The 15588-nt window shown below is 35.8% G+C and overlaps 3 protein-coding genes across 6 annotated transcripts in view; 2 read left to right on the top strand and 1 right to left on the bottom strand.

Moving 5' to 3' along the window:
- Positions 1-15588, bottom strand: part of LOC142349909 (AP-3 complex subunit mu-1-like) — a 378054-nt gene that overhangs the window by 220534 nt on the left and 141932 nt on the right. The window lies entirely within an intron of this gene.
- The window catches only part of LOC142349728 (uncharacterized), a 236666-nt gene that overhangs the window by 124380 nt on the left and 96698 nt on the right, over positions 1-15588 (top strand). The window lies entirely within an intron of this gene.
- The window catches only part of LOC142349726 (uncharacterized), a 117769-nt gene that overhangs the window by 50126 nt on the left and 52055 nt on the right, over positions 1-15588 (top strand). For all 3 annotated transcript variants that reach the window (XM_075401462.1, XM_075401465.1, XM_075401464.1), the window contains exon 3: positions 14148-14325. In XM_075401462.1, coding sequence (XP_075257577.1) covers positions 14148-14325 — 178 coding nt within the window. The remainder of the gene's footprint in view (positions 1-14147; positions 14326-15588) is intronic.

Raw genomic sequence — 15588 nt, forward strand, 5'->3', positions numbered from 1 at the left:
GTTTTACCTTAATGCTTGTGATGGGTGGGACAATGAATTTGCAGCTCTTACATCTAAGGTCTCTGAAGCTCTATATCGCCGTTGCGTCACTCTTTGTTTTTGAGATAAATCTGTCTAAATATATATCTAATTTCTTCCCTTAGGAAATCGTGTTCTGCTTCTGATCGTCTCTCCGCTAAACAGAGTATGTTGTTGTTTGTGGCGTCTTTCAACTGTGCTGGGTAGTGATGTTGTTAATATTGATAAAAAAGAAGACTGTCTAGCTTTTTAAAAAGCCCCCTTTCTTTCAAAAATTCATGATGCTGTACTTACTTTTGAAAATCGGGATGTCTTTTGTGCGTTGACGCATAATTTAATGTTACATTCCCTGCATCCTTAATTAAATAAACTAACTTTTCTGTCGTTTCAGAAACACTTCAATTTTAAGTCATTAAGTCATTTTTTTCTTTGAAATATATCCGCAGAAATTAATTTAATTCCCTCTGCGGATATATTTTGTTCATCTGCTGAGCAATTGGGTGAAATTGTTGGAAAGTTTAGGAGTTCATATCTTGAAAGTGCTCTTAAAAATTGTTCAGCGCTAATTAGGGCTAATTGGTATTTTTGATCGCACTCGAATAAAGTTTTCGGTATTCATCGTAGTTGTCTTTTTATCAGCAAAATTTTCACTTGACTGGGTGGAATTTTAATTTTCTTTCGCCCTCGAATTTTTGATTTAAATTTATCATATTCGTTATTTTGAGAACCTAGCCTCAATTAATGTCACTGCCAAAATTCAGCTAAATAGTATAACAATATAGGGCTTTGTTTTTCAAATTTGATTAATTGTGGTCATCATAGAGTCGATAATAGCTATAACATTTTTGAAGCCCGGCTGTGAAGTTATTGTCACCCCGCTATAGCAAGCTACAAGTCACCGGCTTGAGGTATGATGTAAATATTTTTGTTTCACTATCTGACGCATCCATTTCACTTACTAAGGGTTTTTTTTGCTTTTATTAATTGCTCTTGATAGAAGTTCATAGCCATTATTGTAAACGTGTTGGTCTTTTTGAATGTAAATATTTCGCATGACTGTTTTTGCGCGTCTCTTCTAGAACATTCTTTGACTTCTCAAGTGACCTTTTCACGCTTTCGTTCTTCATTTTTGAGTGATCTCTATTGTTCTCACTCCGATGTAAAGCTTGTTGCTAAATTAGAAACAATTGCAGCCTCGATTGAAACAGGGACTGATAGCGCAGTGATCAGTGCTTTTGGTTAGGGGGGGGGGGAGGAGGTCAGTGTTTGGAATCACGGTGTGGTCATGTTTTCCACCCGCCTGTCGTTCGAGAGCAATTCGTCCGACGTTAGTAGGTTTATGTTTCTCATTCGAAGATTGGTTTTGCGAAAACTTAATACGCTTTTATGGCCTGTTGAGGTAAAATAAGCATCGGTTTTTTGGGTAACCTCAAAAGTGTGGTAATAGAGGAAATATTGAAAACGGTCCCGGTTTTATGCTATTGAATTTTCTTCAAAAGTTTGAAAGACTGCGCGCCTTTTGTTTTCGAGGAGCTGCTGTGAAATTTTGCGTTGTTTTATAGAAAATTATTGTTTTGTTAAACCGCTTTATTAAAAAATGTTTAAATTTATTGGGCATATGAATTTATAAACAAATATTGTTTTTTTTGCATTTCAATTTTTTCACGTTTGAGTCTGCTGTTTCGTCAGTTTTGTTTGGCAAGTCCTTATTGATTGCTCTCGAACAACGTTTAAAGCATTTATTGTAAACGTGTATATTTTTATGCAAAATGTTTGCTTCACCGTTTGGTACTCTGACATTTTTTCGATTTCATTTCACGCTTTTTTCACGCTTGACTTCATTTTTGCGTGACTTAAATTGCGCTTATTCGGAAATTAAATCTGTTGCTAAAACAAAATCGGTTGTAAAATAAGCTGTCACAAGGCCCTAATAGTGTGGCTAATGCTGGAGCCCATGGCCGCGGAGGTCGGGGTTTGAACCCCACCTTGATGGGAAACGTTTGCACCCATAAATATTATCTAAGCTACACCCCACTTTGAATTCAATTTCCCTGCCTGTCGTTCGAGAGCATTTTGTCCGACGTTAGTCGTTTTATGTTTTAATAAGATGAGAAAGTTGGTAACTAAGATTGGAGAAACGAAGGCCAGTTTTGAGATTCAAAATAACTTCAATATTTTTACTTGGATGATGAGTTCTCCAATTTATTGATTGCTTTTACGAATTTAGTAGAGACAGCCGACCTTGTTTTTGATTAATTTATTGTTAACTTTGATCACTCATTTTTCAACCAAACTTGATGCAATTGTTAGCATTTGAGTTTAGTTCCCCTTTTTAGTTCCCCTTTCCCCAGTAACAGACTGCCATGCTATAATGCATAACATGCCCGGCCTGCAATCAAATAATGAGCAGGCGGGGTACGACAAAATGGGTTGTGGTCTCAGGGCAAAACAGAGTTTTAAAGTAATTAGGTACAGGCTAGCGTGGCTGTGTTTAGAGTTACAATAGAGAGGGTAGGGTATCCGATTGCGCCTATTCCTAGACCAAATTCCTCCCGGTCTTTATGAGCTCCAAATCCGTATTTAGACTAATCCCTCCCTTGTTGTGCTGTTTCCTATACTTAGTCGGTATTTTCTGCTCTTGTCAAAGGTCACTCTTCCTTTCATCTAACTAACATTCTTTGAATAGTACAACCAAAATGCTGTTTATTAAAAATAATACCTTTCCTCAAATAATTAGACATGAATTAAATGTTTGCGCTCCGAGCATTTTCTTTATAATGAAATCTGGTCCACCTTTTTTTAAATCTGAATTGTATATTTGCAATATTGTTTCATTTCATAACAATTAGTTGTTAAAATTAAGTTCAAATATTTTGTGCGTCCCTATGTTTTGTACTTACGGTTCTTAATTTAAAATTCTAAGCTTAAAGGTGAAGGTTTTACGTAAATTGTTACTGTCAAATATCATTAGAGTATATCTTGGGGTTTGATATATCTAGGAAGGTGAATTGTGCTTGAATGTAGGCATCTCTGAAAAGAAACAGCTCGATTTCGCGACTTGTCTCAAGTACATGATCATTTGAGTTGCCATCAGAATTCACTGAGACGCGAATTGGGATAGGAAATTCTGCGCGCCCCTTCAAGGAATCTAAACAAAGAATTAGGTTCAAAATTCTAATAATTTTCCTTATTCTCGATAAACAATGATAACAAGGCCGGCATGTTTTAAAAATCAACTTTTTGCATATGTCAAACAGGATGGGTCGGTGCGTACCACAGAATGTTCCAGCATACCACTCACAAAAACAACTTTTAAGATATGTCAGACAAACCGTTGTGGGTATCCGAAAGCTTATTTGCATTTGAGATAATTACTTGTACTGTTTGAACCAGAAAGTATGCCGCCTTTTTTGGCAGACGAAAACGAAAACTCTTCAAGACATTTTAGAAAGATAAGTGTAGTACAATTTGAAACACATAGACACAGAAAAGCCGTACAAACCAATACACACAACATATTTTACACACACACACAAACTTCAAGAACTTTTTTTTTTAAATTTTCTGTGGCAATAGTCAACTTCGTCATTCTCCATTTAAGTCTTCTGTCTTTTTTTCAAAAACAACTACGCGTGGACTTTTCGAGGCAATTGTATCGTTAAAGTAAATTTTGACCATAAACTTGTAACTAATGTAACTTTCTGAAATTTATCGAACGGATTTTTACTCGAGGTTCATCACCCACCGGTCGACACTGAGTTATGATTTTTTCCGTGAAAACTAAGTGTGGACTTTTTGAGGCACTCGTATCGCAAGTGCTGAAAAAGACTAAAAATTAAAATGTACTTTTTGGAAATTTTTCAAAAATTTTCTGTCATTTTTGGTGTTTCATGAACATAATGGGACAACTATTTCTTTCAAAATCTCGTAGACGTTTTATCAGAGCAAATGGAAATCACAGATTTCTGGCATTTGATATATTTGAGGCCGCAATTTATATAAAATTTAAGTACTATATTTCTATGTCTCTCTATGTCTTTAAAGGAACTATTTCTCTCACACTCACTCTCCTTTTCTTTGTCTATCTTACACACATATATAACGACGTTCAAACGCGACCACAAAGGCGTACACCCAGACAATCGTGCACACACACACACACAAATGCTAACCTCTTGATTGTTTTTCGGAAATTTAGGGTTGGTAAATGCTTGAGGCAATTGTTTGAGCAATCGTAAAATTCATAATTTTTGAAATAAACTTTTTGAAAATTTTGATGTTGATTATCGCAATTTTGATGTTGAATACCTTTCGACGCAATTTTGATGTTAAATATATTTAAAAGCGCACGTTTGAAGTTGGTTCTCCTAATTTTGAATTTTGCAATTTTGATGTTGATTATATTTAGAACCACTTTTTGTAGCAACTACTAAATAGTTTTTCTATTATTTCAAAATTTCCGACAATTTTTGCACTCCGGCTCTATCTTTGTCTAACATGTAAAGGAACGGTTAAAGCTATCCATAAAGGTTGTCACTTAAACAACGTTGAGAAATGTTGGTTATCAGTGGAATTTAGTTTTGGCTCTTTCACCATTTTAAGAAAGAGTTGTTTTTTGAAGAAAATGGAATTTTTGATATTTTGTGAACTGAAATGAAAAGAAAATTCCTTTTTCTTACAAATGAAAAATTCATTCTGAGGATGTTTGCTTTAAAAAGCTATTTGGTGTTTTAATAAGCTTAACGGCCTAAGGACTTCGTAACGGTCAGTTCGAAGAGAAATTTCAAATTGATTTTCTTATTATCTTCGAAAAAATTGCGTAATACATTTGTATTTATTTTTTCAACCTGGCTATCCAAAAACTCTAACTCTCAAATTCTCCTGTATTTCATTTTTCTAGAGAGATTAGTCCGAACGATCTGCTCTGACAATAAAAAAGAATACAAATAAAACATCAGAAAACATTTCCATCTTTACTATTCAGTTGTTTGTTTGAATTGATGTTCATTCCATGAAACTGGTTTTTTACGTCTGCAAAGTTTTGAGAATACTGAATTAGTCAGCTCCGTGTAAAAAAGAAGAATTCTTTGCAAAAACAACTCCAGAAATTTGACCGGAATGCATTTTCTGCATTGTTTCACATTTTAAAAGTTGGTTTATGTTAAATTTCATTGGCGATCTGTGACCCCCCCCCCGTAGCAAAAACGTTTTCCCTTTCCTTTTTAGTTTTTCATTCGAATTTTAGAGAATCCCCCCTTTTTCAAGTTTTTGATAATTTTTAGTATAAATTAAAACTAGATCCTGAGGGCTTCAAAACGGTGTCTTTCTTTTTTCTCTACGTTGCGTAAACAAAAGGTGAAAATTTGACTGAAGAAAAAAGCCAACCTATCATATATACTCCCCCATTTTTGAACAAATGTTGGAACAATTATACTTTTTGTTTAGCGAAACGATATACCCTGGGAACAATAAGTACCGTTGGAGTGTGATGTACATTTTAGAGTCTTATCTGGTTTTCCGTAGGTTTTTGGCCCTCGCCTTCTCCACCGTCCGAGATAATTAGTTAGTCTCAACCAAAGTTTTGTGTAATTTCAGCCTCAATGCAGCAGGTCTTTCAGCCGACCAATTTTCGAATGACTTTTTTGGACATGAGCGCTTGTTTTCAAAATAGCTCTAAGTCAGTTTTAAGCATCAGAATTTAAATGCAGTTATAATTGGCGGCTGTTTTGTCTGCTACTAAGACTCTAAGTGCGACAAAAATAAATGTCTATCAATTTCTCTGATTGAAGTTATTAAAAATATTCCAATAAAATTTTGAGCCCCCAATAGAGTTCGGTTCTCACAATATACGCAATCAACTATCAAGATCCGTTCGTTCTCCGACTTGAGTTTGCTTTTATAACTTTTTAGGTCGTTTGATTTCACTAAATTGCGAAAAGTTAACCATCCAGTATATTAAATACTGCTGTTTTTAGACGTACCGAGTTAATAATGGTTTGTTATTAGTGGATTGAAATGAAGCTGACTGTTGAAGTGAAAAAACCATAGTGGCTCAATTTGCCTAATTTGCAAAGGTGCCTGATTTTGATGTCCGATATCGTTTCGATTCTTTAGTGGCTAGTTTTATTTAACACTTGAATTATTAGTTGTTACAGCTTTGCTTGTACTGTGATATTGATGGACAGAAAAAACCACCTTTGTTAGTTAATAAACCTTTTAACCATTAAACTGTGCATCCTCATTCTACGTCATTTGAGTGAAAGCTCAAGTTGAAGGGAAATGAAGCAGAATTATTTATTTAGCAAAATATCTACAGTTCAATGAATCGGTGAAATGTTTTATTAATTTACAACATTAGCGTCAGATCTAAGTTCTAATTAAAGGAATTAGCCTTGGTTTAGAAGTAGCAAAGTTAAAAAGAATTAGAAAAGGCCCGTTCGGTACTACCTCTGCTCAGAAACTCCCGCTCAGTTGGAGTTAAAAGAGCGTTTCAGTCTATTATAGCTATGTTATGGATGTGTCTTTGATTTGGAGCACCGGATGAAAAGAAATTGCGGCAGTTTTATTAAATAGGGAAAATAGTGGACTTGTCATGTAGAAAATAGGCAATCAGGTTCAATGTCTGGAGTCATTAGAGAGGGACTACCCCTGGGCTAGACTCTTTGTTTGATACATGGATTAAATATTAGGAAGGATAATGATTGCGCTTATATGAAAGTGAACCATCTAATTGAACTTAATTTTTCTTATATAAAGTAATTTTGGAAACAATTATTGAATGGACGCTTTGTCTTGGTAGTTTAAGCCGAAGAAATCCTCGGAACCAACTCAATCAAAGAATTGAGTTGTGATGGAATTTTCAGGTATTATGTTTTCTAAAACTATTTGTACCATTTCAATGCGTGAGGTACATGGAACTGACAGTTTTTAATTGCTCTTGAACGAGTGTAGACGTGTGTCTTTTTTATTCAAATTTTTTGCTTGACAATTTTGCGCTTTTCTTCTAGAACATTCTTTGGCTTCTAAAGTGACTTTTTCACGCTTTCGTTCATCATTTTCGAGTGATCTCTAATTCTCCAAATATAAAGTCGGTTGCAGCATCGCAAAATTAAGCGACTCGTAGCGCAGTGGTTAATGTGGGTGGCCATGGATTGAGAGGTCAGTGGTTCGATCCACGAATGCCGGTGGGGAAAAAGTTTTTTTGCACCCATAAAGAAAAATTGACCTAGACTAAAGACCATGAATTGAATTGCCTCGCCTATCGTTCAAGAGCAATTCTTCCGACATTTGTCGGTTTATGTTTGGTGCTTTTAATCTTGTAAAAACGTTACTCGAACTTTAAGGATAAATAAATTGATCCCTATATTTTGACGGGATTCGGGTGTTGCTATGCTGATTCTTAGTATTATTGTTGCTGTTGGCTGTTATCTTTTGGGGATATTTAATTGCTCTCGAACAAAATTTGTGTGCAAAATATTTTGCACACAAAATATTTGTTAATGCAAAATATTTACTCGACCATGTTTGTTCTACACTATTCTTTGGCTCACTTGAGAAATTAACACTTGACCTGTTGATTGCACTAGTGATCTAACTTGTTCTCCTTCAGAAATCGTAATTTGCGGCAGTTTACTGCTAAAAGGCCAATAAGAAATAAGAAGTGGGTTGAACTTGTCTTCATGTTTTCCTTCTAAATATTAACAGTTGTCTAAAAAAAGTTGTCGCTCCAGAGAAATTACTCGGATTTCAGGCGGTTTTTTCATCCGAAAACGCTTTAATCTCTTCGCTGGCTGACTTTTCTCCTGGTTTAGGGATCAAATTCCTATGAGGTACAAGTTTTTGCACCCATAAAAAAATTTCCCAGTTACACCCCTAAATTAAATTGCCTTCCGTCTGTCGTTCTAGTGCAATTCATACGACGTGTCGGTTTGTTTGAAATTTTGAATGATAGATTTTTTGTATTTCCTGAGCTTATTAATTGCTCCTGAACTGCCGTTTTTGAGCATTATAGGAATTTAAGATTTTGATATTCAGAAACTTGTTCCCATTTTAATTGCTCTCGAAGAGAATTAATTATTGTAAACGTAGGTGTCTTTTTGTGACTCGAAGAGGAGTACTTGTTTTCTACAGGTTTTTTTACTTCTTTCGTTTGGAGCATTTACCTCCATTTTCAAACATTGGACCTTAACAGTAGCTTATTTTGTAATGCATAGTAATCAGGAACTGCGGATAATATTCAAGGTGAAGAGGTCTTTTTTGAGATTTTTCGATCCCATACAAGTCAGCCGTTCTTATCCAAACTGCAGACCACCCACTTACCTCCCCGCACCTACCTATCTACGTCCCCCCAAAGCTATCTACCCCCCCCACCACACCTACCTACCAACCCCCGGGCACATACCTCCGCGCCAACCTACCTACTCCCTCCATTTAGCCCCCCCCCCCACCTACCCCCTCAAAATACTACCCAGCACCTACCCAGACCCTGAACTGAAACATTTTGCCTTAATTTTATCAAATACTTTTTGAATTGTATTTTATTGGGCTACTTTGTTTTTTGTGTCTATTTTGATGTTCTGATTTCAGTAAGGTTAGGTTAGAGGTAATAATGGACGACGCTTCGTCGAGTTGTTTGCGGTATTCTACCGGCTATGGTTTCTTGCTTGACCGTTGTTTGACTTTTCGAGGGACTTTTACGCCCTTGACTTTCTGCGTTTTGCGTGATGTTAAGTTCTCTCTCATTCACAATTCCAAGCTGCTGAACTGAATTTACGTCAATTTAGTGCTAAAAGTCAAATGAAAAGTGCCCCGCAACTGGTGCCATTTTTTTCAATTCAAAAGTGGTATATATTAACCAGTAATTAGGTTACTTGAGGCCTCATAGCGAATTTCTTAGTCCCAATCAGGATACCCCCCCCCCATTGAAGCTGGCTGCAATTGGTTAGAGCTCCCACTAGTCGTTTGAGAGCAATTCGTCCGACATTAGCTGGCTATGTTTATGTTATAGTCACTTGTTTGTGAAGAATTAAATTAAGACAATGCAAAATGTTTTTACGTATTATTCTCAATTTATCTTTGCGTCAAAAAAGCGAGCTAATGTGTTTAAGGGAATTTGTTTTTTCCTGGCCGCCTTGGATAGATATATAATGCCGAGAGCTTAATTCTCGTAAGCTTGATTCACTGGCCAGTTGGGGATTGTTGTTTTTAGATAGAAAGCAATAATCAGAAATGCAGCTCAATTAATTGAATTCATTTGTTTTTGGGAGCTTGAGTCCGATATTACGGTGAAATTTTGTTTCTTGCGAATCAGCTTCATGATCTTATGCAATGTCGCGAACATAAATTTTGTTTGCTATTAGTTTTTTATACGAGAAAAAAATATATATTGTTCAGTTGTTTGTAAGCCTCTCGATATAATTTTGGCGAAAAAAGTATTCCAATTCAAATATAAGTTTTTTATCACGTCTGGTTGATTGCTAATCGTTACAATCCAGCGTATTATGTATTGTCTCCACCGAGAGATGAAAAGGCAGCTGTCAAGTTTTGGTTTTACCCTCAACCAAGGCAACAACGAACGATAAAATCTCAGCGCCAAAGAGGTTAATTCGAATTGGGTGGACGTTAAAGATGATTTTAGTAGGGATCATGACACAGGACGATTTATTTTATTTTGACAGCTTAGATTATATATTCTCTATCGAATGTAATCTGTATGGTTGTTTAGATGGGCTTCAGAACCATTCATATGAATCATTTTATCATGTATAAATTCAGAATTTAAACAAGTTTTTGTCCGTGTTTGAGACAGTTTGACTAATTTTAGGTCTAATTTTGTTACCCTCATTAAATCGATTGCTTCATCCTGGTTTCATGAGTTAGTTAAAGCTTAATGAAAGTCAACTTTATTTGAATCAGTTGCTATCTGGAGTAATATTGATTCGATGTGGAAACAATGAGACTTGTTTTTGAAGCGTTGTTGTTTTGGTGATCGGATTACTCATTATGTTGATGACTACGTTCATAATTCATGTTATCTTAACGTCTGGTTCTCAAAACCTTAAACATTTGAGTACCTAGACCTATATCGTATTTTGCCAGATTGAAGGGAAGTTGATAGTTTGTTAAGTCAGTTGAACCATTCAATTTTCTGTCCAGATTTCAATGTAACCGGCGCCAGTCTGTTTCGCAGATTAACATCAGTTTTTCTAGTGTCTGTGTTTGAATAAAAATTGCCGAAAATAACTCGGGACTTGTCGTGTTAGTGAGTTCTTGAACTTGTCCAAATTGACCAGCTACGGTGTTGTCATTAACTACTTAGAAGTTAAGCAGGAGCTTTAGAAGTGGCGTATACATCTGTTTATTTAAACGCACACCCGAATTTTAGTTTTATTTCGGATGACTAAAACATGCGCTAACAGTAAGCGTCATATGTGGTATCAATCAAGTTCTCCGGCTCTTATACTTTTTACGATTTTTTTTGATGTTGTAAAATTGTTTCGGTATCTGTATGAGTAGTAGCTAGTAGCTATTACATTGATAGCTCAGCTGGTAGGCATTCCTGATCTTTTCTTAGTTTTTAGAAAGTTAATAGTCTTTTTAGCACTAATTCGAATAATTTTTCTTGCCATTGGAAAAGAATTAAAATTCTTCTATTTTCTAATTTTCATTAATCATTAGCATGATTTGAGGGTTGTTTTGGATAAGCTATTATTGTAAACGTGCGCTTTTTTATGCGAAATAATTTTCTTGAACATTATTTTGATTTCGCTTCTCGAGTGACCGTTAGTTGGTTAATTGCTCTGCAAACATTAGTTGGTTAATTGCTCTCAAACGAAGTTAGTAGCAATTAGTCTTGTTGATCTTTTTTATGCGATGTTTCGCTAGAAAGATTTTTCTGACCAATTTGACTTTTCGTCCTCAAAAACGGGATAAACAGGTAGCGCCCAGCGGGAATTAAGTGCTCTTAGAGCCTTTCAGCTCACTAGTCTCCAAGTATGCGATTTACAAACTGTTTTGGAGACTTATGCTTATGGTGCTAAGAGTGGTTCTTAGAAGTTGACACCCATCAGCCCCCCATTCCTACAGCTGCACATTGTTCAGCGCGTAAGGTCCCCTTGCAACCAAAAACCCCCTCCAACCGTCCCCCCTCCCCGACCCCCATCAGCCTCCTCCCGGTGCACCCCACCACTGCGCTCACCTCACGCCCCTTCAATTAAGCTAAAGCTAGCCTCTCTAAACCATGCCTAGCTACTGACGAAACCAACCGGTCTGATATGTGGTCGCAAGTTATCTATCGGCGGTCAACTTAGAGAACTCTTTTTTATAAATCTTTTTTTTTAAATCTTTTTTTTAAAAAAAGTTTTTTTAGTAAATGAAATATCTGTTGGTCTGATCATTCCACTTCGCGGCTGTTATCCGCCAATGTACCGTCAGTGGTGTGTTATAGATCTCCATTATCCTTTTATAACATCAATTGTTCAAAATTTATCATTGAATTTCCGGAAATCGAGAAACATGTTTACTTGTTGTTGATAGAAAAGAAGTGAAGCTTTCAGTATACGATCGGAAGTTGGTAAATATTGATGAAACTTTTTCAAATTGGGCTTCTTTCGTATACAATGGTTTTTGGCATTAAGAATCGGTGCAGGTCTCTCGTACAACTAACTATAATAGTCTCTACGAGTAGGCTTCAATGAAACTGCTGGAAAGGCAGTATTTCAAATGGTATAAGACCAAATTTTGATAATTTTCTACCACGATCTAGTTTTCTTCTGCCTTGTACATTGATGTTGTTATTCTCCCTTAGCTTGAGTTAGCTTTTTGATTGTATACCTGCTCATCAACAAAGTTTATTAATAGCCGCACAGCGATAGCTGGGGCTATTATTGGTCTTCTCTTGGTTTTTTACAATTCAAAGAATTTGAATTGTATTGGGGCGCTGTCTTTTTTTAAGATCTGTTCACACATCTTCATGATTTTTGAAGTCAAATTGGAGCGGTGATTTTGGTCACGCCGAAACAGGAAGTGGAGCGAAAAAGCAAGTGGTTTTGTGGCGTGAATTTTTTTCGCTCTAATTTTAAAGTAGAGTGAGAAAACGGCGTTTGAACGAAAATTCGGTTTCTCGCTAGTGGTTTTTTGTTCACATGCGGCAATTTCACTTTGACTTTTACCGTTTTGTTCGATTTTTTGGATCGTATTAAATGGTTTTCATAATCCATTCATAGTTCATTCTAGGCCTAGTTTTTTGTTAAAACCAAATTTTCACTTGACGGTTTTGACTTTTCGAGTGACTTTTACGCCCTTGACTTTTTGCATTTCGCGTGATCTAAAGTCCTCTCTCAATCACAATTTCAAGCAGCTGAACTCAATGGCAGAAGTTATTACTAAAAGTCAAATGAAAAGTGCGCCAATATTGGTTTTATTTTTTTCACTTTAAATCTAAATAGATGTATATTGTAGCCGTTAATGGCGTCATTTGAAGCCCCTTGGTCCCTCTTCTCCAGGCTACCCCCATCGCCGACCGAAGCGGGCTGCAATTGATGAGAGCTTCCGCTTGTGTTAGAAAGCAATTCATCCGACGTTAGCTATGTTTATATTTCAAGAATGGGTGACTTATAATTTTCAGTCATTAGTAATAAATCTGACTTGGTTTTTTTCTGCTTATATTTATTTTGTTTCAGCAATCCATGATATTTCCGAATGATGGAAATTTTATTTTTTGTTTAATAGCCGCACAGCGATAGCTGAGGCTATTATTGGCCTTCTCTTGGTTTTTTTTATTTCGTCGTCATGATTTTTGTTACGGCCATATGACGTCACAGCCACTCTTTTTGTTCATTCGTTCATGCAATTTTAACTGAACTGCATGTGTGACGTCATTTTTCGCTCTTAGTGGAGCGAGTTTTTTTGTTCCTGCGCGTGATTAAATTTTTGGTCACACTAGACTTACCTCGCTCTCAAAAATGACTTCATCACTTTGAAATTGACTTTTATTTACTTTAATTCAAAGAGATAAGGTCAAATGGGTGTGTGTCACTCTAAATGAAGGTTATTTGAGATCAGCTAATAGAGGCAGCAATAACTTATACAGATTTTTAATCAAAATATAACAGATCAGCCTTCAATGAAAAGACGAATTTTTTGGTCTGTCTTTCTTACGGTTTTTTTAGACTGCCGATCTACGAATCTTGCGGCTATTTTCTGGCAATCTGCCAGCTATGTTAGCCATTTTTTGGGTTGTATTGGTCTTTTTTTGACTTCGCGCGATTATTTTTGGTCTGGCCGATTTGAATTTTCATCCTTAGAAATGGGATAACTTGGCAAAGCCAGAGGACATTAAAGCGCTCATCAGTTCTTTTAGAGCTCCATTAATCTTAAAGTGTAAGTGTGACCGAAACTGCTGAATTAAGTGTAAAGGACAGTTTTAGACCCATTATTTTAACCCCCTTCCTCAAATTTTTAGCCCATGTACACTCACCTAATGAGGCTAGCCGCTCTAAGCTTAAGATAACTACAATCAAGGCACCTGGAGGCAATTTCTCCGACGCTTGTCTTTTATGTTTGTTTTACATGAAAATTGCAATTTAAGTCATTCAAATTGTAAAGGAATTAAACATGCGTTCATGAGTATTTGTTCATCCGTTTTGGTCTCAATTGCCAACTTGATTCTTTATTTTTTGTAGTAAACTGTTGGAGTATTCTCAAGCGAAAAGTTAGTTAACTGTCTAAGTATATTCTATTGAAAAATTTGAAGCTGCTGAGATTCAACTAATATAACAACAAAAAGATTCTTCATCTATTTCATCTTGCGAGTTCAGTTTAAAAAACTATTATATATGCGTTAATCAGAAAAATTATGACAGTGATGCGGATATAATTTCTTTTTTAAAGAGTTATGTATTCTGATTCGTCTCATTGAAAAATTCCAAGTTGAGAGAAAATAACATTGAATAACTGTGCTTGACTGTCAATGTATGGGCGCGTGTGTTTAAGAATTAGTGTTTATCCCTTTAAACATTTTCTAGTCTAATTCTTCGCAATGGAGAAATTTTCATTGAAGACAAATTGAAACTGGATTTATTATTACTTTGCGAGAGTGTCAACATATCCATATGTGTTTGTGTGTTTAGGATCAGTGTGTATTCCTTTGTACATTCCCTCGATCCTGTGGCAGGAGTGGAGACTGGGAAGGACTCTGTGCAAGATGTTCCTAGTGATTGACAACATCATGTGCACTGGCAGTGTCCTCAACATCATGCTCATCTCTTCAGACAGATACCTCAGTGTCATACATGCCATGACATACAGGTACTATCACGCTTCACCTTTTTTGATTAATAGCTTGTTCAACATTTTGCGTGAAATCTTTTTCACTTCTCTAGGCTAGTCTTCTCTCATTCTGCTAAAAGTGCTTTCAGACATCAGTTACGCAGCAAAAGAATTTAAATTGAAGAGTCAGTATCAAAAAACGAAATCAAAAATAGAAACGGGTTAAACCCATAAAGCCCAGTTTTAGATGCCCGTTACACGAACTTGGTTTTTATAAGTCTTAGTTACCATCTCTAATGCTTATTGGAATTGATACTATCTCCTGTATCCTCTCACTGTGAAACAGGAGAATGTTAAGCTCCAAAATGACATCAAAATAGTTCGCACTTTAAATGTTTTTCGCCAAAAATCCATTTTTTTCTTCTTTCAATCCCAATCGTGATTATGGGAATCAGTGGCGGTTATTTTCCGGCAATCTGCCGGGTATGTTTGGTTGATAAAATAGAAAATGCAAAAAAATATTACACGCAGTAAAATTGTATAATTTTAGTTACTACCACTACCGCATCGCCGTTCTGTTGCTTGTATCAAGCACCCCTATTAACTTCAAAATTAACTTTTACCTTGTTAATTTTTTACCTGGTTAATAGCCGAAATCAGAACGTTTTTTACCTTGTATCCCGCACTTGGAAAAATTTAGCAAAATGCAATAAAAATTTTACTAGAAGGATAGCAACAGCATTAACGAAGCCTCCTTAAATAAGGGAGATGCTACAGGTACACCGCATGCACTCACTTCATCCTCGCCCCTTCCAACACCCCAACACCATCGGCACATTTGACAACCCACAATCACACTATTAGCTATCCTAGTATTAAATATAATAAAACTGTAAGCTAGGTGACCAGCTAAGAACGTCGAATGAATAACAGTGATTAACAGTCACGCTGGCTTTTATATCGGATCGCAAATATTTTTCTAAAGATATTTTTGAAAGATACTTTTTAAAGATTTATGTATATATATATATATATATATATATATATATATATATATATATATATATATATATATATATATATATATATATATATGTATGTATGTATGTATGTATGCATGAAAAGGTCAATCAAACGGTCGAGAAGTCGATTGCTTCAAACTTAATGGCAAATTAGATGCTGGCACAAATATAATATAAATTAAATTGGTTTTCAGAAGCTAAGGACATGTTATCCACTCAGCACAAACACATCACGCAGTTTCAACAGGTCATCAATAGGCTTCAAAGAAGCCTAGTCTAG

The sequence above is a fragment of the Convolutriloba macropyga genome, chromosome 11 (genome assembly GCF_964194025.1).
Source record: "Convolutriloba macropyga chromosome 11, txConMacr16.3, whole genome shotgun sequence".
Taxonomy (NCBI): domain Eukaryota; kingdom Metazoa; phylum Xenacoelomorpha; order Acoela; family Convolutidae; genus Convolutriloba; species Convolutriloba macropyga.